Source organism: Apus apus, chromosome 3, assembly GCF_020740795.1.
Source record: "Apus apus isolate bApuApu2 chromosome 3, bApuApu2.pri.cur, whole genome shotgun sequence".
NCBI classification, from domain to species: Eukaryota; Metazoa; Chordata; class Aves; order Apodiformes; family Apodidae; genus Apus; species Apus apus.
Window position 1 is genome coordinate 18,096,600 of NC_067284.1, and position 27,040 is coordinate 18,123,639.

At 35.4% G+C, this 27,040-nt stretch overlaps 1 protein-coding gene across 50 annotated transcripts in view; it reads right to left on the bottom strand.

Moving 5' to 3' along the window:
- Positions 1-27,040, bottom strand: part of RIMS1 (regulating synaptic membrane exocytosis 1) — a 319,116-nt gene that overhangs the window by 110,568 nt on the left and 181,508 nt on the right. For 46 of the 50 annotated variants that reach the window (XM_051615425.1, XM_051615461.1, XM_051615419.1 and 43 more), the window contains 10 exons: positions 21,137-21,204; positions 20,261-20,371; positions 18,129-18,228; positions 13,620-13,743; positions 7,577-7,623; positions 6,349-6,461; positions 5,066-5,196; positions 4,569-4,740; positions 4,269-4,425; positions 3,038-3,109 (listed from right to left, as the gene is read on the bottom strand). In XM_051615425.1, coding sequence (XP_051471385.1) covers positions 3,038-3,109; positions 4,269-4,425; positions 4,569-4,740; positions 5,066-5,196; positions 6,349-6,461; positions 7,577-7,623; positions 13,620-13,743; positions 18,129-18,228; positions 20,261-20,371; positions 21,137-21,204 — 1,095 coding nt within the window. Of the gene's footprint in view, positions 1-3,037; positions 3,110-4,268; positions 4,426-4,568; positions 4,741-5,065; positions 5,197-6,348; positions 6,462-7,576; positions 7,624-13,619; positions 13,744-18,128; positions 18,229-20,260; positions 20,372-21,136; positions 21,205-23,960; positions 23,967-27,040 lie in introns of those variants that run through there. The other 4 variants (XM_051615426.1, XM_051615417.1, XM_051615415.1 and 1 more) reach the window with 2 other exon arrangements.

The following is a 27,040-nucleotide window of genomic DNA, read 5'->3' on the forward strand; positions in this document are numbered from 1 at the left end:
AAATCCAAAACTTCTTTCCAAGCCTTAGGCAACTGTAATGAAATAAATATAATTTAAATATTAAAAAATAAATGTAAATGTAAGTTTAAAATATATAGTATCTCTAGTCTGCCTAAAAATACAACTGGGATTATCCTGTACACTTAAAAATCTGATATAGAAAGATTATTTTATCCTATATATTCTTCATAGTGAAGCTATCCAGGGAACAATATCTGAAACTTTTGCATTTTGTGTACACAAAGCTTACAGAACAGAGGAACCAGAATTCACATTTATCCTAAGTATTAGCTCAAGTATTGTCAAGGTGGTCAGATCACATCTATACTTCCATAGTGACCATGACAGTGACAGCAACAGCAGCATTTCCTCATGTCCTCAAATACAAAGGCTCTGTGCTCTCCAAAGTGAGCAAGAATTTTTTTTTGCGTGGACCAGCATGATAGCAGCAATCAAGCTTATGGTAGCTTATGCAGAAGGAGTTTCTCAGTTGTTCATGGGAAACTGTCAGCTATGGCATGAAATGGAAGATGAGGAGATGATGAAAACGGTTCTAGCAAATGTTTGATACCAGAACAATGCAACCATTTATATAGATTACTTACGATAGAAAAATAAAATGTTCTGAAGAGTTACCCATAGCATAAGCAGTACAGCTTATTAAAAATACCCTTTGGGATATTGCTAACTGTATGTCAGCTTTTTTTCTTTTTAATTAATAAAGTTACTGTAGTTTTGGTCACAAAGATATGCATCAAAACATTTTTCAGTTTTTATTAAATCTTTTACTTATCCTTTACCGACTCTTCCTATATCCTTAGCATCAGTGAGGCCGCATCTGGAGTACTTGGCTCCCCAGTACAAAACAGACATGGAGTTACTGGTGTGAGTCCTGCTCAGGATCACACAGATAATTGATACTGGAGCATCTCTCATATGAGGAAAGGCTAAGAGATTTAAAGTAAAATTTTCTTCATGTGTATAGATGTGGACATACCACATACCTCTAGGAGAATAATATTTTCTGTTATGACAAGATATTAATACTGCATTTGCCTTAGTGACTGGTAAAACATTTCAAATTACAGTTTTAAGGATTTCCAATGTTAGTTAAGTTAGCCATGATATTTTAATAATTAATTTTTTAGCTTATGGTAGAGATCAAGTGAGGTTTTGTGCTTCTGCATTTTGCAGTTATGGGCATTTTTTTTAGAAAATGAGCAACACACTTTGTGAAAATCTTGAGATATTAAGAAGGCAAAATAACTTTTTTTTACTTCTGAATATTTCAAGAAAAAGAATAAATTAACAACTGTAAGAATGCATCTTTAATAAAGACAGATTATTTATCATATATAAGCACCATGGTGGGTAACACTGGCAAGTAAGTGGTAAAAGAAGGAAAAGATGCTTTAAAGCGAAACATTTTCTTTTGTGTCACGTGTTGTAAACTCAGTTTTTGTATTCTAGCTTCTGTTGAGAAGGAATATCTTAATCCTAGAGTAATCTAGTTAAAGCCAACAGAGGCTAAGCCAAAATGGTCTCAACAGTGCACCTCAGCTGCATCATCATCCTACATTATGGGGAAATATGGATACGTGTCATTCCCTCCCACGCGCACACCTTGCAGGAGAACGTGGGGGGAATCTGGACCAGACAAGAGCTGCAGTGCACTCTGGTGAGGTCCATGGTGTATGGGGGCAGGAGAAGAGCAGGGATAAAGACCCTAGAGCACAAGGAACTTGCATGCAACTTAGCTGTAACAGAGGAGACTGTTAGATGGAGAAGACACTGTAATACTCATTCAGGGTAAATGAGGATAGCAGTCAAAAGTCTCAGATTTAGCAATGTGGTAAGTAAGGAAGGTTAGATGGGAGGGTAGAAATTAATATGTGAATCTCCAGATATGCCAGTACATATCTACACAGATATGTCATTATCTGCACTGCCAACTAAATAAATGAAATAATAAACAGAAAGAAATATTTAGAACCTATGATTTATTTTAACTTTAAATGTTCACTCTCTCGGCTGATTTAGAAATTAATTACTTCATTAAAGCAAATATTACTAGACATAGCTGTAAAAATTTCCCTCTTAGTAAACCATGTGGTAAGTGTATTAAAGGAAAGAACCCAATCAACATCACAGGAATAAGAATTTGGCTCAGCAAACATCAAAATGGTATTGCATTAATAAAATACATAACTTATTTCTATGGATATATAACAGATGAATAAATTGGTAGATTTTTTAAAACACCAACCAGGAAGATAGAGAGCTTTTTGAATTCTACTATGATGTAATTCAGGACTTTCATCTTTTCCACAGAAAAATTGATTAAGTGCTGCCAATGACATAGTGACCCTTCAGTTAGTTTGGGACAATTGGGAAACATATTAATCTGACTTGAGGCAGCCAATAAAAATAGAAAAATGTGGTATGTAAAATGATCCTCAAGAATTTCAGTATGTAAGGAATGCTGGAACTAAAATTCAAATCACAATAGTCTCCACAAGTATATATTTATGAACACTTAGGTAATGATAGTTAATGAAGGCTTATGAGAACTACAAAATATACAGCCATGCTACATGCATCTTAATCTATAGCCATGCATGCTCAATAAAGTCCATGGGAGACTGCATTATATTCAAGTTTCAAGCAAAATGCAAAATGAAAAAATGCTTGCAATAAACACTGAAACATTAATTACTATTTTAAAAATATTTCTGGAATTTAGTTTATATTAAATAAGGCTTGGAACATTTCATGGTAAAAAATTAAAATTTTGAACCATCCAGTGGTTCACATATGAAGAATGATATGTAAAAGAAATATCAATGAATGAATAGTAGAATCTTTCAATTCACCATGATTTAGGACAAGTACCATGAAATAACAGGGAAAATTGTTTGTGTCTTTTTTCACAATGCACTCTCCAAAACCAGTATCCTCAATATTCTGAAATGTTATAAAGAAAATAAAAACAAGCAAAAAAAAGAAGAAAGCAGGACCATGCTGTTCACCCACGCACCTGGAGGAACAACTCCAATACCATCATCAACATCATAATCTGAGATGTCACTATCACTGATTGGCCGAGATCCTGCACAACAGTAAGGTAAACAAATACCTGAACATCTGATTGAGTTACAAAATGTAAAAATATGTTAATTTAACATACTACTGTAATTAAAGTTATGATTTTAAGTCTAAGCAATAGAGAAGGAGAACTAAACTGAAGTGACTGAGCCAATTTAACATTTCATAGCTGCTGCAGCCTCCTCTCCCCTTCTCCTTCCCTCAAGTCCTCAGTAGTCCTCTACTAGGATGGTTTATCTCACTAAACCAGCCAAAAGTTAACTCAAAGAAAAAGTACTTCTGTGCTATTTCAGTGAGTGAGCTGAGTCAGCTTGCTGAACAGGAAAGGAGAGGTGGCAACATATGGTGAAAGAGGGAAAGAGGAAACAGCACTGCCAGATTTTAGTTTCAAATATCTCACAAAAACTAACCTTTAATTTGCTCACTCTATACATATCCTCATGCAGCAATAACAGTAATATCACATTTTTATAATTCATTCCTGATTCTGCACCATTTTCCTATGCATTGGCTGGAATTAATGACTTCCATGTTTAAGAAAAAACAGAAAAATAGCTTGGAAAAGTATGTTCGTATTTCTAAAGAAATCTTAAATTTATTTAAATTAACAGAGAAGCTACAATATTCAATATTTCAGTACATTAATTATTTTAATACACCTCATACAAACCTCAAATCAGATTCATCAAAATAACTGTACCTCCCAAATACATGTATTCAGTTTCTCTGTTGCAAAAGTATACTTCTCATCTGATTGTATAATGACCACATTGGAGGTTGAGACTAATTTTATGATGAAAAGTGGTTTTAAGCCTCATAACTCTTTAAGGACTTTCTTTTAAATAAAAATCTTTTAATTATTTTTAAAAGTTTCCAGTAATAATGAATTAACGTTTCTATTTTAAAAGAAAAGTATGCAAACATATGTTTGAAAACTGAACCTATTCCAACAGGTTTCACACACTTAACAGTTAAGTGTTACAGGTGAAAGGTTGCAATGTCCTAATGTTATAATTTGCACCTCTTTTCTGCAATACATTTTCACTATGTTTCAAGACTATTAAATAATACTTGAATCTTGTAGCTGGAAGTTAAAAACCATTACACCATGTCTAGCATTTCTGATTTCAAATTTGAAAGACATGAGTGGAATTTGGACTTACTTTGTAATTTTTTGCTAGTGCTTTCTCCACCATGAACATGTCTTCTTGGCATAAAAGGTGATGGCTGAGGCAGAGGTAGTGAAGATTCATCATGTGTCTGTAGCTTATACCAATGTGGTTCATCATCTAAAAGTGCTGTCTCCAGCTCTATAAGAATCTAGTAGAAAAATCATCAGGTTTTAATTTTACTTTCAAGGCACACACACACACACACACACACACATAAAATATATATGTGTATGTATTCAAAACAACAACAGCAAAAAAAGAACTGGGGAGAAATGTGATTGTATGTATCACCTCTCCAAGAAATTCACTCTCTTCTTCTTGTACTCTTGGTTGATCCCATACGGTTATTTCAAGCATTCGTTCTCTAAAATCTCTACGATGTACATGGGAGTAGATAAATGTTTGGTTCCATTTTGGTTCTAGACTTTTCTTTACTGTTTTGGTCCTCCTTTTACTCTTATCACTGAAACACAAATATTTGTTATTAATAAGTTTGTGGAAATAAATCACAAAATTTCATCCATTCATCAGCCCTCACTGTTTTCATTCTTTCTGATCTGCTAAGGCCTAAAAGAGAAAATTAGCTGCTGTAGAGTGGATCTCATTCATCCAAAAGTCCACAAAGTTCATTTGATACTGACGTGCACAATCTGAGCACATGTTTATTGTAATTACACTAGCTATAAAAAATTACTAAAAGGAGTAATTTACATCATAAGCACTCATTTCAAAGTTGATGCAATACATGGTAAATTTCTACACAATTTTCTAAATACAGAAACTACTACCTTCTGTCTGGAAGAAAGTACATTTTTACATAGGGATTCCTGGGGCGTCCATCTACTCTTGATGGCAAATCTGTTGCTTGGAGAACATTTACTATTAACTGATGTCCCACTTTGTCATACCACAGTTTAACCTATAGGATTCAAGTTACCAGAAAACATTATTGAAAATGGAGAAAACCCAGAATTTTCAGACTGTATTACATTAATCACAATGTAAAAGTAACCACTTATTTTTCCATGAGATAATCCAATACATTTTGTTTCAAATTCCACTATTTAATTAAGCCTTATGGAAAATATGATGGTATATTCCAAAGACTTTCATATTTACCACTGCTGAATAAGATGTTGGTGCCTGATTCTACTTAGAAAGTTTATTGGTACTCACTGCATAATCCTGTGTCTGTGAGTGCATTTAAACCAGCATGTCTTCACTGTGCACCTGAAGAGCTATATTCAAATAGGAAGTCCTGACTGCAGTTAAACTCAAGACACAGCTGAAATCTATTTGCTCTGATTCTTCACCTTGCAAATTTTTGCATGAGAAGTATGAAATACAGTTAAATAATTTCTTAGAAAAATCATAAGAACATTTTTGAGCCTGCTCTATACTTAGAAATTGAAATGATCAATAATTAAAAAAGAATGTACAAAACAAAGTCTTATTACTCACAGTATATTTAATATGCACAGCTTCAATTACTATTACACACAGTTCCAGGATGTAATGTGTATCTAAATCAAAATGCACATATGCACAGCTCTTTACATGCTCCCATAAAGAAGACAAATTGGTACTGTGCTTGTTATCTGAGGATTACCGGGCATGTACAGAACAGTAACCATTTTCTATGCACAGGGCAAAGGATGACAAGTTACAAGGCACTTATATGGGCTCCTCTCAGGGTAAATTCCTGCACTGGTGTAGAAAAAGAACAATTTTTTATTTCTGCTGTGATTACTGCCCAGTGAGGTGGTGGAGGTACCGTTCCTGGAACTGTTTAAAAAATGTGGTATTTCAGGACATGATTTAGTGATTAGGGGTTGCAGGGTGAATGGTTGGACTTGATGGTCTTGAAGGTTTTTTCCAACCTTGATGATTCTATGATTCTAGGTTTGTGAATGCGTACAGGCGGTCCTAAAAAACATCTGGAAGATGTTAGTCTTCACCAACAGCAAGTATTTCTCTTGACCTCCCAACAGACATTGGAAATGTGGAGGGCTGATGGACTAGCACTTCATAGGCTTTCATTAACAACTCAAGAAAAACAAAGTATGCTCACAGAAAGCTGCCCTGGTAGGACTTGTGGTGCATCTCGTAGGGCTCCAGGGCTGGTTGGAGATATAACAGAAATAGAAGGCCTTTCCATCTTCTGAGATTCAAAAGAACTTGAACCTAAAAATAGTTGAGAAATACAGGAACTTTTCAAAAAAATTAAGTTAATTTGGATAACTTAGGAATTGCTTTTTCTTTTAATTGTATAAAGCTTTTATTTATACACACTATAACTGGATCAGAAAGTTTTAAACTCTACAGAAAGTTTTAAACCACTGTAGATGTCTAGATACCCTTACCCAGAATCAAGCCTGCCATTTTGGAGTTTTTTTGAAACAACATACAAAAATGTGCTCCTCATATTATAGAGACAAAGCGCAGGACATTTTTTAAATAAAATATTGTCCTCTGACAGAATTACAAATCTCCCTTCTGACCCAAACTATTCTATGATTCTATGATCTCAAATTTTAGTTGAATAAACCCACATCTGTTGCACAGATTATACTCCTTGTAGCTTATGAAATTTTAACTCCCATGGAACTTGCACACGTGAACATATGTATGCAGGGCATGTATTTGGTATAGAGAGCAGTTCTCCACCAGTGAAACACAGCCGTCACAAATGACACGAGCTCGTGACAGCTGTAACAGCACTTGGTGTCCCCACAGGACCCTGTCCCAGAGAAGGTTTCTGTTTGCATCTCAGACAAGGCTCAGATGAGAAATGACTGGGCGTCACAGCCCTCACAAACTCCAGCGGACTCCATTCAAATGGGATAGTTAAAAAGCATAGTACGAAAACAGTTCACCTAACCAACATTTCCTTGTTAGGTAAAACAGAGACAAGAACACTGAATTTACACTGGGTGGTGCATGAGGCAAAACCCTGACACTGTTTGCACCTTTGGCAATCCCTTTAATGTATCTTCTCTCTTATATTAGGTCAAATAAATTACCATTTTGGGCCACAGCATGTATACCAGTATGGTATCAACAATACAAGATATAGAAGACAATAAAATCCTGCTAACATTTGAAATCTCTATAGCTTTTAATCAAATCTATATTGTTTCAAATTTAACACACATGACCAAAATGCACTGAATTTTGTCACAGAAAAACCTTGAAGCCCATGCAGTCTACCAGTGCTCATCTTTCAGAAAATTCATAGCTCAAACAATTGTCTTGGGTACAGGACCACGCTTAGTGAAAGGAACTAGATGTGTACTCACTAGATTCTAATGGGGGGTGAGAAGTCTCGGGAATCCGTGGAATATCACTAAAACATGAACATAGAAATAGCAATTAGGAACAACAGAGATGACCTTCTGCTGTAATAAATATGTTTCTGGCACACTTTTTTAGAAATATAAATCTGTTTCCATTCTAATGGGTTACAAGGAAAGAAAGGGGATGAATTTCACGACAATTTTACAACCAGAACAACACTCAGAGAGCTTTTAGGAAGAGAAAGGTGCTAAAAGGTAGTTTAGCTACAGTGGTTCAACTATTTGTTTGAGGGGAAAAAAATCCAAAAAGTAAGACATAGATTAACTCACTAGTAGTATTTATATAAACGTCTCAAGGAGTTCACGGAATGAAACTGATGAAAATGTCTTACAATAATAAAAAGAAAAAGCAAATAACATTAGCAATCTTAAAGAAACAAAAAATAATGCATATCTTCAAATGCTAAAAAAATAAAATGAATTTACATTACTACTGGGTGGGGACAGTTTTTGACATACACATGCGCATGGCATATACATGTATAAGCAGCATCAAACCGGTTAAGTCCACACTTATCTATGAACATTTAGTGATCAACAAATGTATACTTCCATCATTGCAAGAGCAAGAAAGACTGTTATTGTACAAACACTAGCAAAGCAGCAGAGCAGGAAAATGGAAACAAAGCTCTTCAATGAGTTACTTGAAAATATTTTCATCTTTATAAATAATCCAGAATTGGAGCTATAATAACATTTCTGAAGAACATTTACAAAATTTTAAGTCTAAAGCTGAGCACTTTTAAGGTATTCAGGCTCTTCTCTGTTCAGTGAAACACTATCTTACTGACTTGGAAGTCAATAAAAATAAGAGCCCCAAGTGTATACAAGTCACTTATCAGAAAGAGACACTTAAAAGGAATGTACCAGTGCCTAATCAATTCATCTTAGATTTGCTTTTCACATCCTGCAATTTAAACTTCTGGTGCATCTCTTTTAAAAAAGCCTGTTTCAGCTCCCTATTAATGTCTCACATAATTTTACATCATGTGTCACTCCACAAGAACATGCTTCTCTTGGCTTTGACTACTTCATTCAAGAGTAATGTGGCTTCTCCAAACTCATGGAAATGTAGTTGCATTACTTATACTTGACATGGCATAGTGCTACTTCACAAAAATACAAACATGAATGATGTGTTGCACAGTAGGGTTGCTGCACAGACTTCTTCCTCTTAACTTGTTCTCCCTTCCATTTCCAGGGCAAATCTCATTAGTGTGAAATATTTACTTGGCATATTCAAAGTGATTTTTCTGTTCAACACAACATTAAATTCGCAATGCTTCCTTGTGCTAGAATAAGAACACTTTTATGCAGTACAGCATTGCTTGGAACAATATCCCATTTAGGATATCTAAATGAGGGCTCCTATATGCAAGGAGTGTTTCAATATGTATAGTGCAACCTACTCTGTCAAGTTTCATTACTCCCGGGTGGCTGAAAAAATTGTCAAGTTGATAGCCTTTTCCTCACTTAGAGCTGGTGATACTAAAGATAAATGACAAAAATAATCAGATCTTTCTTAATACTTTACTCATTGGACAGGAAAGAACTGAAAGTATAATTTTTCAACGTATTTTTCTAAACCCTTGTAATTCTTACAAAAAACTGAGAGCAGCACTGGAAGCTATAGTATAAATTTCATCTCCCAACAAAATGCATGATTTGCATTAGAAATATTACTTGGCAGCTTTCCCACCCACCATATTAGTCCTCACCATATTAGAGTTCATTCACTTTATAATACAATGGACATATATACATACAGTAAATGTAGGAATATATGTGCACGTGTGTATATATATAATTATTGCTAGGAAATCTTCTCTTCCCTGATACATTTATTTTGTTTAAATACAGCTTCACACACAACTGCAAGACACAAAAAGCTAAGAAACCAATAAATTAAGTATGCAATACAGTGCTGAAACCTAACTCATGGCAGAGTATCCTAACAAACCCTGCAACAGTTCTGCTTTCTGCTATTGATTTCAAAATGGACATGAAGTAATTGCTGCTGTCCATATTTAAACTTCTTACAAATTCAATAATCTACAATATATAATAATTTCTTAAATTCTACATGCCCACTGGAAAATAACTGGTGACTTTATCAAATGCATGAGCTTTTTAAACATCATCATTTTAATGGAAGAATAAGAAGTCCAAGAAGAAACTATAATCTAAAGAAACTATTATCTAAAACTTGCTAGGAAAAAATGAGTTTTGTCTAGTCTGCTCTTGCAGAAAATATTATAACACCATGATTTACAAAAAAAAATCCTCAGAAGAAATAGTAGAAACCTCATGACTTACAATATTCAAAACTAGACTAGTCAAAGCAAATGGTAAATACAAAGTAAGTAGTAAAATAGTAACAAAAACTTGCTTTCAGAGCAATATGAACGTCAGAAATGTCAGACACATTCCAGTAAAGAGCTGCTGATATCAACCTTTGTCTTCTGACTATCATATGTCTGATGCTTCCAAACCTAAATGAATACATAAATTAAACCAAACTATACCTTAGTTTGAGACTACTCTGCAAAGATATATGGTTTGTAAGGGTCACTATTTTGTAAAGTACAGGCACAGCTGTAATTTCCCTGAGGGCTACAGTCAAGACAAACCAAATGCAAATGTTGTTGTAACCCACACTTCCTTAGGTTGCTCTACGGACAGAAGCATCATCCTCTACACCCTATAGAGATTTCAGAGTTTCTGAGTTCCTGTCTCAAGGGCTCACCCTCCTGTTTCCAAAACAGTTCCTCCTTGTAAATCATCAGAACCTGTAGAACAATCTGTAGTTTGCAGTAATTGCATTAGTTGTGTGACTCTCTGGAATTCAGTACTATCTCATTTAGGATGGAAGTTCAAGCTCCTCACACGGACCTAGAGCACAGCTGCAGTCCCTGCACTGAATCATACCAGAGAAACAATTTTGGCAATATTATCTGTGGAAATCCAAGCAATGAAAGCTAGCATCTGACCAAAAAAACCCAACAGAAACAAAAGAAGAAAAGTCTATTTTACCTGCACTATCCCACAGAGCTCACCCGAGCACACAAAAGGTGGTGAGTTAGTTGCGATGCCAGACTTCTCCCTGCTCATACTGCCAGAGGACTTTCCATGCTGTCCTATCTTAACCGCCTCCCGTGCTATATGCATATTCATAGGTAATTCTTCCCCTCATATTTAGATAGCCAACCCATTAATTCTACTTTTTATAGGATTCTTATCTACCTTGTATTGCAATCATTAGCATCAATTAGTTTCTATAGAGATTTTAAGGTATTATTATGATTATACTCTTTATTGTTATGTTTTCAGCTGCTAATAGTGTTACACATTTCACATTTTTCTCTAATGAACACCCTATAATTATCCATTACTCAAAATTACATTTGCTGGTAGACACAGACATCCAAATTTACAAGACTGAGCACATTGTTTAGACATTAATTTTGTAACTGGCATTCTTCTAATTTGTGGATTTACAGTCCTCCCATTATTCCCTAAGGCCAAGCTGTGTCGTATTTGGGCTTTTTAGACCTAATATGCTAGGACTTTTAAAACAGAGACCATTAAAAGTGCTGGTACATTATTTGCATTATTAATACTGAGAGATGGAAACACTTAAATTATGCAGATGAAGAAGAATTCTTAAAGTCTTTCGGGAACCTATTTCCTCACAGGAATTTTAGGTGTAATGGATTATCATTTCATGCCATATCAAGCAGCTTTGATTGTGCTGAGTCAGCACCTAAAGTAGACACAAAACTTGGATATACCACTTGTTGGATTAAATAAAATTCCCTAGCACAAATCTGAAACAATAATAATTAGCATAACAAGACAAAGAGAAGCTGGGGGGGAAGGCGGGGAGTAATCTGTTCATGCAAGCAAACCATTTTCCATTATGTAACACAACTGACATAGATTATAATTATTTACAAAAAAAAAAAAAAATTAAAGAAGAAAGATAAAATCATTTACACTATGTTCTCTTCCTTAACTAACACGAGGATTCCCTTCACTGTACAATATCTAATATTTTTTATTCTTCTAAGATGACAGACAGGTGAGTTTCAATCTTTTTAGTATAAAATTTACTGCTCAGATTCAGATTCTTTGATTTTGAATGCATTTCACATCCTATGCCTCAACTGAACAGTTATGACATTTTTCTCAGTTTTTTCAAGAACATGTCACTGGAACACGGTCACCTTGTACTTAATTTTTTAAGCTATTAGATTCATCACATTCATAAATTAAATTAATTCCAACAGTTTAATAATGAAGTTCTCTCAAAAGCTTAAGGATACAAAACATTTGCAAATAGCAGTAAATATATATAAAGCTCGTTATTTAAAATACTAATCTAGCACTTTACTTTTCCTTCAGTTGTACAAAGGAATTTCCAGTTTCTCCTCAGCTCAGACACACAGTTCAAGTGAGGTCTAGTATGGACATATTTCTTTTCTGCCAATTTAAACATAAAAAAATACACTTCAATTTTATTTTTAACTAAAAAAGACATAGGACTGTATTTCAATTTTATGTTAGGAACATCTTCTAATTTATCCAACTAAAGAAATTAAAATAAGGTTTCTACTCCACCCCAGTCTCCACCTGGATGGTAATTTTAGCTACAAACAACTACTATTATTGCATTAATCTTTCATTTTTCATTACAAGGTCAAACTTGTAGCTGGAATTAGAAATGAATGTTAATTTTATTTAAGTGGTTTTAACAGTGCTTGCTATTAGCAAGGTAGAATTGATTTCCAAAATGCAGCTACACTTGCACAATACAGACAAAGTCAAACATCAAAAGCTGGTATTAAATAAATGTAAAAGCAGAACGTTTTAGTCAGAAAGAAAATGAATAGTCTTTTTTGTCTCTAAAACTGAAAACTTATTTTAGACAGATAAAAATTATTAATAGGATGAAATGTAGCAAATTTAAAATTAAATAATCATGTATTAATAAGGAGGAAACAGTTTACCATCTACCTATAGGACAGCAGTATTTAGAGTCTTACAGTGAGAGCATATAAACTCTGGGAAGGTGAAAAACTACAGAGAAATGTAAAGCCTTTTAATATTTTTATTTTTTTTTAAGCTGGCCAAGAGTTACTTTTTAATCATGTGACTTTGTTCCACAATATAAATGTGAATTTATTATTCATATTTAATCCTGTAAAACGTAGCTCAAAATGGTCCCAATAGAGTTGTGTGTTCAGGGAAGGAGTGTAGAATACCATCACAACAATACCACTACATTGTGACAAATGCAGGGCCAAACACACTAATCTTATCAGTTCAAACAGATTTTATTAGCTTCCTAATGTTTATTTGGGAAATTAACAATACAAGAATCCTTACCACAAACCCATAAACCTGGATTTACAATAAATAAAAAGTAACACGCTAATGCTTATTTTTTATGAAACAAATTATCTAAATACTTATGAAGGTATTTTTGTTTCCATTTTTTTATTTTGACAACAACATCATTTAAGGCTAAACACAACCTCTAATTAAGAGTTTTGGTTTTCCTTTTTTTATCTCTTTAAAGAAGGCCTGCTTAAAATCCTACTAGCATTGACTGAATAAAATCCTGCAATGCTCCATGTTTGCTGATATTTCCTTCTACCTATGAATACTTGCATAAATTGTTTCAATTTTATGAAGCTAAAAGCCTGAAAAACAGAGTTTTTTCATGCACAGGCCCACTTAATCCACCAACTTTCCTTCGCCACTGGGCAAAAATCTTGCCATTAATTTAAACACACAGAAAACAACATTTAAACTTATATATTATGACTGCAAAGAAACAAGATTGTAAATGGCAGTGAAGAAATGGAAATACAGAGAACGTAAAACATAGAAAGTGAATCATAATGAACTCACTAACAGTCCCTTTAAAAGTACCATTAATAGAAGTAATAACCGTGCTTAAAAAGCACGTCTTTAGACTTACCCAATAGGCCTTGAAACAATAATTTCAACTTGAGGTTCTGATTTTGATTCTAAAATAATGTTGTAAACTTCTTCATTTGTAGCTCCAGGCAAAGGTTTACCATTCCATTCTAGAACTTCATCCCCTTGAATTTAAAAAGAAGTTTATCTGATTTTCATATTCTTTTAAAAAGACATGTAAGACATTCATAAAATCTATACAACCAAAAAGCATTGCCACAAATCAATTAAAAAGCTATGCTGAAACCCAAAAAAGGCTTTTGAGACACTATCAAGACTCCTTTCTCAGAAGAGAGCTACAATATGTACACATAAAACATATTAAAGAAACCACTTGCACAAACATTAAATATTTCCAAAATAATACAGCACCTGTTATTTTGCTACAAAATAAGAGACTTTTTAAAGATCTTTTACTACCAGCACTGAAGTTTGAAAATAGGTTAATCTTAAAAAATGAAAAATAACTACTGCTAAGCCTTTAAAAATAATTATATTTTATTACAATTTACATACTGTGCATTTCAATTTTTCTATAAAAAGGGCAGTCTTCACTGTCCGTGTCAAATAAATCAAATACAAAAGCAAGGAGTGAGTCACTATCTCCTGAGGATCTTAGTGGGGCGAGAAAGGAAAACATTATGTGAAAGTTATTCAGATAATTTCTTTTTTCAACTTGCCATTTCTGGAATTTAAATAGTATGTACCTTATATTGTACTTCTGCAATATTATAAAAAGGTAGAAATCTTGAAGTACAACTTCTAAAGAACAACCAATATATACAATTAAGCTGCAGGAACCATAGGGTAAGTTTACCCTCGCATATCCCATCATATGCAGCAGTCAGAACTTCACAAGCATTGCCTGAATTCACAAATAACTTTTACTGACCATGATTTTATCTTTCTTTCTTGACAATGATTTCTTGTTAATCAGATTCAGCCAGGAATGAACATTCAGCTGCTGGCTTTGCTCCTTTCTGATGAGATCTAAGCTATATGATCAAGCTTGTGTTTATTAATAAGCCAAGGAAAACTATCCCAACTGAACTTGTATCTACCAAAACACATGGCTTCAATTTCTCTTCATGTTCAGCGATTGTCAGTCCTTTTTCCCAAACAGCCTATACTTTAGTATTTTAAGAAAGGACTCCAGTGGCTTTCAAAGCATTTTGGTATTCTTTAAAACATAAAAGCTTGCTAATGACAGGCTTCATAAATGCTTGCTGACAGGAGTTTAATTTTCTTTAATATTTTTTTGTGTGTAGCTGGAACTGTTTTAAATATTTGATGTATTTATTACAGATTCTGATGTCAAGGAGAAAGAGGAATTAGATATTGCCTAGGAACTTCATTTAAAATTTATATAACTCAGTGAAAACACATTCAGTTTCTTCTGTAATTCTGACTGTAAATTAGAGATAACAACTGTTACAAACTAACATGTTGTTTTTTCCCTAAAATAAAATCTGATTTCTTTAGAGACAATTGGATTAACTTAAAAAACCATCCCAGGCATTAAAAGGAACAAGATCTGGTCAGTTTAGCAATAGTTGTAACTTAATAGCAGTAACAGGCAGGGACATATGCTAAATTTGAAACACTAAAAATCATTATTTAAACCTAATTTACACAGCAATTAATCTAATAAATTTACAAGTCAAATGGTTGAGAATCCTGAAATGGAACATGCAATGTGTCTGTATCATTATTTTAAAGGACTTAAGCAGCACTTTGCAAATTACGAGGAGATGGAACAATTAAAAAGATTTGCCAAGATGATTAAATCTAGGATCATCATAATCAGAATGTTAAACAGAACTGGCTCCTATTGGTGTTACTGAAAACTAGATCCAAATAGAGATTTGAATGACATGGCACTTCTGCTTGTTCTAACCAGATGACCACCATCCATCTTTTGCTCAACTTGTCCGGTTCTTGATCTTTTTGACCAGCCAAGCCCTTTTGCATTGCCACTTTCACCTAAGATGCTGCCTATAAGACTTACAATGTGATTTCTGCTCTTGGTTACAGGCATGGAAACAGGAAAAGACCATCCTGATACTCAGAACTTGGACATATACAAAACCCAACAGGACATGGTCTTGTGCAGCTTGCTCTAGCCTACCCTGCTTAAGCAGTGGGGTTGGACTAGATCTCATGAGGTCCCTTACCCACCTCAATAATTTTATGATCCAGTGATACACTGCTACAAAATGAGGTGAGATGAATTCCACAGTCTTAAGTCCCACTGTAGTAGCACAGAGTTGCAAGTTAGTCAGTCAAGGAGCTGCTGGACATCTTATGCTGAAGATGTTTAGGATAACCAAGATATCTGCACAAAGCTCGCTGGCAGAACCTACAGGACACCTGCACCCTTATAGAGCCACTGCTGCTAGTGACACATATATCCTGGGATATCTAGGATTCCTCTCAAAAGGGATACTAACTCATCTCGCATTCTACCCCCACTTACTGAGGAATGATCAGCAGATAGAAAGTTTTCAGACTTATGTTGCAAATCTCTTTTTTTTTTTTTTTAATTTTTATTTCTAAAACAGTAATTTGGAGTGGGAGATACCTCTGGTTGTCAGCTCGTGTCAACACCTTCTCGAAGTAGGGCCAACATCAAAGGATAGACCAGATTGTTCAGCGATTTGACCAGATGAGATTTGGGTGTCTCAAAGGAAAGATATGCAACATCTCCTCTGGGCAACCTGCTCTAAGCCTTAACTGTACTCTCCAGATATCAGAAAAAAGATTTTCTCAAACAGGATCTCCCTCATTCCAGCTTGTGCACATTGCTTCTACTGGGATCAGTGTGCAACCCTGAGAACTGTACAGCTCTAGGTTCTCTACAGCCTCCCAGTAGCCAAGTAAAAACATCAGACCCTCCTATAGTTTTTCTTTGCCAGTCTGAACAAACCCAGTTCTCTCAGCTTCTTGTACACCACATGCTCTAGATTCCTCATCAACTTTCTGTCCATTGGCTTAACCTAGTCTAGTTTGTCAGTACCTCAGTACTACAGGAACCTCAACTGGACACTGTAGTCCAGAAACAGCCTCAAAAGCACTGAACAGCGAAGAACAACCAGGTCCCTCAACCCGCTGGTGACAATCCTGCTAATTCAGCCCTGTCCACAACTGGTGCTCACTGCAAGGGCACTTTGCTGACTCATGTACAACTTACTGTCCTCCAGCACCTTCAGACACTTTTCTGCCAAGTAGCTTCCTGGCTGACAGGCTCCTAGTGCCTATTGTTGCACTGGGTTATTCTGTTACTGATGCAAGACTTCATATTTGCCTTTGCTGAAATGTATTGAGGTTTGTACAATCACTCAAAAGATGTATCAATTAGCCAAATTTTGGAGACTTTTCATAAAGATGAAAAAGCGTGTTTTCCTAACAGCAAGGACTCACCCATGCCTTTTCTTGTGTTTTAGTCCCATATAATAGAATGAATATACTTTCATTCATTGAAAACATACACAAAACTGCATTTTTTCTGTGAAATTATTTTGGCTCTGTAAGTATTTTTAGAAATTAAAAACAGCTTCTGACTTCAAAAACAAAGTAGACAAGACACTAGAAATTTAATATTTCTAGTCATATAGTTCAAGAACAGGGGACAGAATATTATGTGTAATTATAATCTACAGTTAAAATCTACAGACAACTATAATAATTGCTGTTATCAACCCCATGTGTATTGCCTCGGTAAAAAAGCCAAACAACAAATACCAAAACAAAGTAGGATATTTTTAGAGGTTCATCATGTTTTCTAGTTCTTTATTGTTATTTGCTTCATACAATTATCCTAAATTCATACAAGTTGTCACTGTAGCTTCTGGACAGGCTTTAGTTTGCTAAGAAAACACTTGGAAAGTAGTTGCTTAGAGCCATGTTAAAAATACAAACCATTAAGAAGTGATTTTGAAAACCAATTGCTGTGCATAGTTCTCGCTTCATTTAGAAGCTTGAAAAGTGCCAACAGCACAGCCACTTATTTGTATATTTGCCCATACATCTTATATAAATGAAATATTTAAGATAACTTTATTGAGCTGTTTTCCATTTCTAGTTGTAACTATTCACATTGAAAGAAGCACTAATAAAGTCCATTGTGTGTGCAGGGCATTGTATTTCAAGTGACAGTATAATGCAAGTAAGGTAAATGTAGTGAGTTTATTTTTTTGCAATTAAACAGGTTTTTTAAATGTTTGCACTGTATTCTGTCACAAGCAGCTCCTGAGCTAGCAAGCAAAAATTTACCAGAGACACTCAGTCCTGAAACGAGCACTGATAAGGAGGGTGTTGTATTATGCTCATACAGACAAGCAATTTGAGTTAATAATAAATGAGCAATGTAGGCAACTGTAGTATTCCATAATAACTTCACAGTATTGTCCTGTCCTTAAAAATATTAGGATATCACATGGCAAATGTTAGCACCATTACAAAAAGTAATAATTAAAACACAAAATATTTGTTATGGAAGTGATCGATTTACCTGCTCTGAGATGCCCCACCACATCAGCCAAGCTACCTTTCTTCACTTTGGTAATGAAGGCACCGAGTCGTCCTAATTCTGTCATTTTCCCTCCAACAACCTGGTTAATGATAAAATTGTGAGTTTCCAAGGCACAAACCAGACATCATATCAAGTATAAATCCATAGGCACATCACTTTTCACATTTTTTAAAATTTAAACTTAAAATATGCATAGGCAAATCTATTCTCAATTTAGGCTTTACAGAGGCTTAAAGACAAAGTTAAGATAGAAAAAGGCCAGATCTACCTGAAACAAAGTACAGCTGACACAGAATTAGTCAAAAAGGTATTCCTTTTTATGTGTTTGATTTGCTAAGCATCTCAATTTGTTGCAAAAAGAAATTAATAAATAACCAATAAGATGTACTTCTTGCAAAGAGATGTCATGTTATTAGATTTAAATTACAAGTGCACATCAAACCAAATGTATGAAAATCCCCAAATGCAATTGGTACAGCAATCAGCAACTTAGCAAATAAACTACTGTGAAGCGTGGGCTAACAGTACCCAAGAACATTGCTACTGCTAAAACCTAGGCCTCCTCATCCAAGCACATGACAGGACAAAACATCAATTTCTGGCTTTTGTTAACAGAACCAGAGAGAGTTATTTTTGAAGAAGACTGAATGATACAGAGATCAGGAAAATCAAGAAAATAGGTGCCCTCAAGACATTCAATCTTTAATAAAATATAAAGCAAGAAAAAGTAGTCTTGCTGACTTGCTAGCATTCTCTAGCTTACACTCTCTGCTCAGAATTTTTTTGTCACGAATAAAATGGAACAGTGGAACACTGGTTCATTAGGTATTATTTCCCCATGATGCAATCCCAACAACTACTAGGAGCTTTAATATAGATATATATCCAAGAAGACTGAGAAGCTCACCTGCTTGCAAGGTTGTCAGAAGATAATGTGTTATACTTATCAGTGGGGGCCTTAGTTCATATCATACAAAAATGAAACTTGAAAAATTGAAGAGAAGCTCTCCAATCTACATTTCCTATTTGGACCAACCTTTTCCTCACATAGTAATAAAAAATAAAAATGCTTCCTGTCAGCAAAAATCAGCCTTGTACTACAAACTACCAGAGATTTAGTAGAGTAAAGCTGCTCCTATCTTCTGTATTCCCATGCCATACCACCTCACTTCCAGGTGGATAAACATCTCTTACCCAGGACACGCCATTACCAAGTTCACAAGGCATTTTCCTGATTTAATTCCCACCATGACGAGCAGAATCAACAACCCACATCTCCAACACATGTGAGGGGTTGTACTATCAGACAACTACATGCAAGGAGAGGTTCAGCATCCCTGCCATTTCAAGCAGACTAAGTGGATGGGAATGTTCCACACGTGGCATTGTTTCTGTTGTTCTCAGTAGAAGACACCCAAGTTAAATTCCCTCAGTCATCTTTTGAGCTCCGTATAATGAAAAATACACATGGAGTGAGAAATTCTTGAAGTGGCACACTGTACTCCCCACCAGTTTCAATAGCAGCTTTCTCTTTCTTAAAAGTACTCCCGCAATTTAGGAAAAAAAACCTTTGTCTGCTACAAAACACTAATTCAGGGATTTAAATCAACTGGACAGTGTTGCCAATATCTTAATTTTGAGGCACTGGATTAAGTGGAATCACATTTATTATAATCTCTACTATGTTTTAAAAGGGCTTTCTTTTTTTTTTCAAATTTTTGTGTAAACATTTAGTGTCATTCTACAGAATTTCTCTTTCCTGTGTGGATTTTAAACACTGACCTTGCAAACATTTGCACCTGATGACATTTATATATATGGATTATGAGATTAATTACTTGACTGAAATGCAAACAGTAGAGCTAGAAAAGGCAGGACTCCATTAGGGCATTGCAATGTGCAGGATATGTCTTGCAGACAGGAAGCTGAATAGACATACACTTTTTTAATCAAAACAGTTCAGCTCCTTTGCCATGGGAAAGTGGAAGACTGCAAAGAAGGATAAGATAGGTCCTTATCCTTAAGATATCCTTAAGATAGGTCCTTAGACCTCTAGGTCTAAGGTCAGCGGAAGATTCTTTCATTTACCACATAAACCATGCAATACTCACTTTTAGCCCCAATAATGCACCTGATTCTTTTGGCATGGTTGTTCTCTTGTTAAGAATAACACGCCCAATTAAGCGATCTCCCTCTTTAGAAGGCTGCCACGTTACTGGATGCTGTTAAAAAAAGGCAGCAGAATTAAAGAATTCTTAATTAAAGCAGAATTAAAGAATTAAAGAAGCAGAATTAAAGAAGTGCAACCATCTTCCTGTATTTAGATGCACATTTAAAAACCAACAATATTTCTCAATCGTTATGTCACAGTAGACACAAACATACTTCAGATGTGTTACATACGGCACCCAAGCTTTCTATTATTGTATCTGTTGGACTCTAGCTTCATCAAATATTTATGCCCACTGTAAAAAAATCTCAGCACTAACTATGTGGGTAGAATTATACCACAATTTAAAGTTCAATACAATTAAACATTTAAAGCATAATGCAGGTAATAAAATTAAACATTTACTTTTAAAATTGCATTGATAAATCATGTACTTCAGAACATTATACATGTTACACAGCTCTACCATATGGGTTCAGTATATAATAAAAATCCAAATGATCCTTTCCCATTCCAATTCTATAGAAAATGTCACTAATGTCTCCCAGAGCAGCATCACATTAACAGCTGCTTTTGTGTTATGTAGTAAAATCTAGCATCATGTCTATAAAACAATTACATTTTACTTAAAATTCAGGCAATTTTACTAGCATACATTTCAATAAAAACTTCTGTTTTCAAGTTCCATTATCCACAAAACCAAATTTTCATATAATTTGTATAGAATAATTTTTACAACAAAGCATCTATGCTGAACTTAAATAACCAGCAAACGTATTAATTCATACTTATGAACCCCTTTTTCCCTATTTCTTACCGAACTAATAGGGGATGTTTCCCTGCTGTGCCACGTGGCAGGATCCAGCCAGTAATAATCCAAGTCACCTGGAAGAATACGAATAGAAAGAAATGTGTAATCTCTCAAAAAGAGAAAGATGTATGAAATATTACTTCTGCATGCATGAATTTTAATGTGCAATAGTCTGATGAAGAAAATACAAAACCTGTATTACTCAAATTATCAATTTGAAAACAATATAGCCTACTAATATAAAACCAAAACCACATAATACTACATTTATTTGGAACTCTGCTTTTTTATGAATTGCACCTCAGAATCAGTTGTGCACTCTGGTTGGTTTTGATTTTGCCCAGTCATCTCCCAAGAAGGGACCCCAATGCAAGGCATTCAGAGCTCTCCTCCCCCCGTCTGTGTAACCAACACAGGACTACATCTAATGGTGACACGAGAGAATACACCACACAATAAGAACTTAGCTACAGTTAAGGACAGAACAGTCAACCACACTGAAGAATCTGCCAAGTAGCTGATCAATGTTGTGACAATGGGCATTGTACAGACAGAGAGGCATGGGAGCTGGTCAAGGGAAATAGAGCACCAGGCAGAAAAGCCACACAAATAGAGCAGATGGTGCCTACAGCACAGAAGAGGCTGCAATCTTTCATCTCACTTGGGGCAAACTTATGTACTATGTTAATAAAGAATAAACCCATGAATTACAGTGGTCTAGAAGTCATGAGCCCCCTGGGCCAAGGAGGGAAACTGTGGGTAGGATCTGGAAGAAAAGGCAGTGTAACACCACAGAGAGTATGTAAGAAAAAACGTAGTTTGACTTAATGTATTACAGCTGTAGAAGGCTGAGTTGGTAGCAAAATAGCTACCAACTTCTCTGGGAGTTGTCTGTGATAAAGGACTGATGTAACTGCACTCCCAGCAGGAAAAGGATGAGGCAGGAATTGCAAGAACAATATCAGGCAGTACAATTCAGAGTGCAATTTTCCTTGCAAAAAAGAAGGGCACAGGTGATATTGGGAAAGCTGTAGGAGAATAATGCAGGCTAGAATAGATCCAACTGAAGGATAAGTGTGAGAATGATAAAGCAGGAACAAGTCTGAAGTATTTCTGTGCTAGTCACGGCTTTAAACAGTGTATTAAAAAAATTCAAGTGTCATTAGAAATGAGAACAACTCTTTGTAATGCTCTCTTACACTAACAGTAGTATAGAAAAGTTTGATATGAAATAACCAAAAGGTAATTTCGAATTTTACCTGAGCTGATTCAGCTGATTCTGCCATTTAGTTTGCAATGCCTTTAAACACATGACCAAGCAACCTCCCTATCAAACCAAATCTAAACTACCACTTCAGAGCTTAGTTTTAGATCCTGAAGGAAGTACAGTCATCTCTCACTGAGGTTTATATCCATAGCTGCACTCCAGGCATTTTTCAGACTCACTTAAGCAGAGAACCTTGGTCATTTGACATACGTTAGTGGAACAGATTAATAGTATTAGGTTTTGAATTTACAAGATTGTTTTTTTTTCAAGTCTTTAAATTATTGTGTCCCAGAGTTAGGTGTTTTTTTCATAAGCTTTCCTGCAAACTCTTTACCAATCATTTAATAGCCTCCAGGTAAAAAATCTACTTTATTATTAAAGACAGATACTTATTGCCAATTCCCTCTGCACTCGTGATATGATTTCTGTCTTCTTAAATGTATTTTATATTTACACTTTGGGCAATACGTCTTCATGATCTTATCTCAGAAAACACAACTCTATAATAGTACTGCTAGATGACTACTCTTACTAGCAAATAGGCATCCAACAGAAGCCCAAACAAACCATGTTTCAGCAATTTTGGAGAGCTTAATTTCACATAAAAAACCTTCTGTTTTATTTTTAGCATCATTTCTTGCACCTTCAGAGACTTCAAAATTGCAACAAGAACAACAAATTTGGGAACCAGACTGCCACCCCAAGTGCTGGCAGTAAGCTGTGACCTGCAGCACGGAGCTCTCCTGTGTTCAGTAAAGGACTCACCAGTGGCACCAAACAGCATCTGTGCTGTGTGAGCTGGACTGACACAGACAAAGACAACATGCTTTGCCTCCCTGTTTCACAGCTATTTGCTCAATGATAAACGTTCAGACAGGAATAAACATCAGATCCAGCATGCTGAGGCGTGTCCCCAAAGCTCACAGACAGTTCTGCTTTTGTCCCCTTTGCTTCCTGCTCTCCCTTCTTCCTTCCACAGCTGGCATCTGGGTCCAAGTTTCTTTGCTGCTCTTCCTTCTGGTTATTGCATACATGTCACCACCTGACTCACACATCTAGCATCTTTCCCCACTAAATTCCTGCTGTAGGAAGATCCTTTCATATGTCTTCTGCCTTGGCTCCTGCCTACTAAACCTCCCTTCTCACCAACTACCTACACTCCCTGCCTTTCTTCTCTGTCCATATTGTTGCCAACACCCATCTTCTGTCTCCTACTTCTGGCTTTGCTGTCCTCTTTTAGGTTACATATTTTAATTCTTCCTTCCCCTCAAGCCCCTCAATAATAAGCTACATCCTAACAATCCTCTCCTTCCCACACATAAACCTTCAGCTGTCTGTTCGTTTCTCCTCTTCTGTCTGCTCTGCACTTTGGTAAATTCCAAGGCAGTAGCCACATCCACTGTGGCTGGCCAGGGCCATGGTCCTTTTGCCCTCTGCTCTCAGAAGCTGAGAGTAGGAACTGGAGTGCAAACCCAGCTGTACTGTGCTGGAGCATGGATGACATGCCAGGAACACATAAAAGTAGCTTTCAGGTAAAAATTCTTGACTAAAAGACAGGCATACAATTTGGCAAATATTTTAAAAGCTGCAAAGATGCATGCATTGGGGAAAAAAAAGAAAGAAGTCCACATTCTTGAAAAAGTATGGAATTTTTAAATTCCCATTGAAATTCAGTATGAAATAGACCACTGGCATGTAAACTTTTGGCCAAATCTACAACTGTAAAAAGGGTTTTACAATGGAAAGTGCCAGTTAATCCACATTCATAAACACTCATAGAATAGAATATAAAAATTAAAACATGAAGCAATAAATCCCCAAATGAAATTTAGAAGTAATTTATGCTACAAATACTGACACTACTGTCTTGATATCGGCAGCTAAGAACTCTGTTAAAGCTGTATTTTTAAAAATAATTTATCCTTGATCATCCTATGTCATTGCTGCTTCTTTATTTAATACTTATTTATGCCATTCTTGCATTGCCACATACTGTAACTGATTATTCATTTTATTACACAAAACACTGTCACTGAACTAGTATTATAGACATCTGGTAATAGATCACTAACATGCAAAAAAGAGGCTAAGTGTAGTTCCAGAATTTCAGATTTTCCCCAAAAAACCCAACCAAAACTCAAAACAAAACAAAAACCACCTACACACAGAGTACTTTCTTTACTGGTAACACCACCAAAAATAATTAGTAAAATAAGACAAATTTAAGACATTATGGAGAGGATAAAACAACTTTTCTAAGGAGTAAATAAATGATTTACAGGCTTAAAATGCTTTTAAACACTTTCTAAAGCATGATTTCAATTAAAAAACATAAATATATTAAAAATATTAATCCCCTGTGAAAATATACATATACTGTACTATCATTTTTGTACACTACTTATATATTTCTAAAACATAAAAAATATATTTGAACTTACAGCATATTATTAAAAATGCATTACAGTTATAACTCGTTGTTTACTTAAGACCAATGGAATGAAACAAGCATATATTTATAAAACCCTTCCTCCTGAGGAAATTATTCAAAAGTTGTGTCCTGTGAGCAATGAAGTAGTTTTCCTGTTTCTTAACCATCTGATTGCTTTGCTCTTGGACACAGAGGGCTACAAGACACAAATGCGTTGAGTTTTTGTCCATAAGAAGTCTTTTGCAGTCTTTGATCGAATTTAAAGATGGGGAGTAAGATGGGGAGTAAGTAAATTGCTGAAGGGAAAGCAAAATTCACACCACCAAAACCACGTTTTCTCTAAAATACTTAATCTTCAGCAGCACTGCCCCTACCAAAAGCTAATGCTGGGACACTGCAATTTAGAATGAAATCCCGCAAACCTGAGAAGTGCTGGAAATGACAGCGTTGTCTCTTGCAAAGTGAAAGCAAGCACAAAATACAAGGAAGTCTGTTATCATGTATGACCAATCATGCTGATTTCCAGAGCCTTGAATACCGGAGATAAAATACCCCAAGATGCTTCCCTAGATGAATCCAGACTGTATTCAGAGACTACTGATGTTCAGCAAAGAACACGCTCCTGGTGTTCTGCTCAAATCCAGCTGCCCCAGATTTGCAGCAGTTGCTTAAGACAAGAAGCAGACAGTCTAATGATAAGAGTCAGGCAGTCCATGTTAGGCACTTAACTGAGCCTAACATATAGCTGCTCATCAATGAAGCAGTTCTATCGCATAACCAGGAAATGTAAGCAATTCTTCTCAGAGCCTGCATCTAAAATTAAGGTGCATACCTGCTTCCTCTACAGTCAAAATAGATCCCTCTAATTAACACATGCAACATCCATTTATGTATTTACCTTTGTAAATTTTTAGGGTCAAATATAGCCTGCAATAAACAGACAATAAAGCTTATCAAAGACCTGGAACACCCTCTGTTACGCTTTCCACAGATGGAAATGGATCAGTATCTCAGCAAAATGATAAATTCTTTCCAAAGTCAAAAATCAATAGAAACCATATATTAACCTACAGAAAGTGAAAACAAATTAAAAGAAACTCCATGTATCAACTTGATTGCTTTGACATGTCCTTCATAGCCTGAGCTTCCCTGAGTTAGAAGATCTCTCTACATGCTATTCACTCGGTAAATGTCTTCAGCGTACTTACCACCACCAAAAGCATCTGACTGCTGTTACAGATGTGTTAGGTCATATTGTTAAGCAAAATAGTGCTTGCATGCCCAAGAAAAAAAAAAAAAAGATGCTAATAACTTTATCATGTCAGATAAACAATGTATGTTTAAATCATTATAGTCAAGCTGCTACCTACCCACATAAAGAGAAAGAACTGACAGGCAAGCAGAGAATTCAAAAGCTACCTATTGCATATGGCTACAGACAGCTTCACAAAAATGCTCATAATCTCCTTGCTCTGAAATCAACCCACTTCAGATCCCTACACTTCAGAATTTAAAGCCTTGTAGAAAGAGGTCTGTCTTTTACCATTTACACAGTTCAAGGACAGGCTGGCTCACGCAGTATGTGGGAAGAATGCACCTCATGACTGTGATGTTTAGGTTTTATTTTCTATAGAAAATATATAATTGCTTTGGATTTGAATTCCCTTCTGGCACATGTCCTGAAAACATACTGTAAGATTCCAGAGCTAAAATAAAGACTAATACTCCACAGAAGTGACAATTCACACATACCTAATACTCACATTTGGAGTAAAAACCTGATGACACATATGCTTATGACACCTATAGCTCCCAAAGCTACAGCCAATCACAAACTGTTCTCCCAATTCAATATTTATTTAGGCATTTTTACATAATGATGACAAACAAAACTGCTTTTCCATATTTTAGTTACATTCCTGAGTAACAGAAAATAATTGAAAAAGAGTCTATGGGGCTTTCTTTACCAAGTACTAGGCTTCTAGGTCATTGACAACCAGGGCTTATCCAGCACATGCTGAAAATAAATGTTTATTCCTTACTTTTCTTTTTAGAAGATATGGAATTCATACTCTTATTCATATAAAGTGAACACTTCAGTTTGTTTTTTTTTTTTAATCCTCAGCTTAAAAATCAGCTTTAAAATAGTAGTTACACTGTGAGCACAGCACAGGTTGCAATGCTAATTAGTATTTGCAAACCGGAAAGCCAG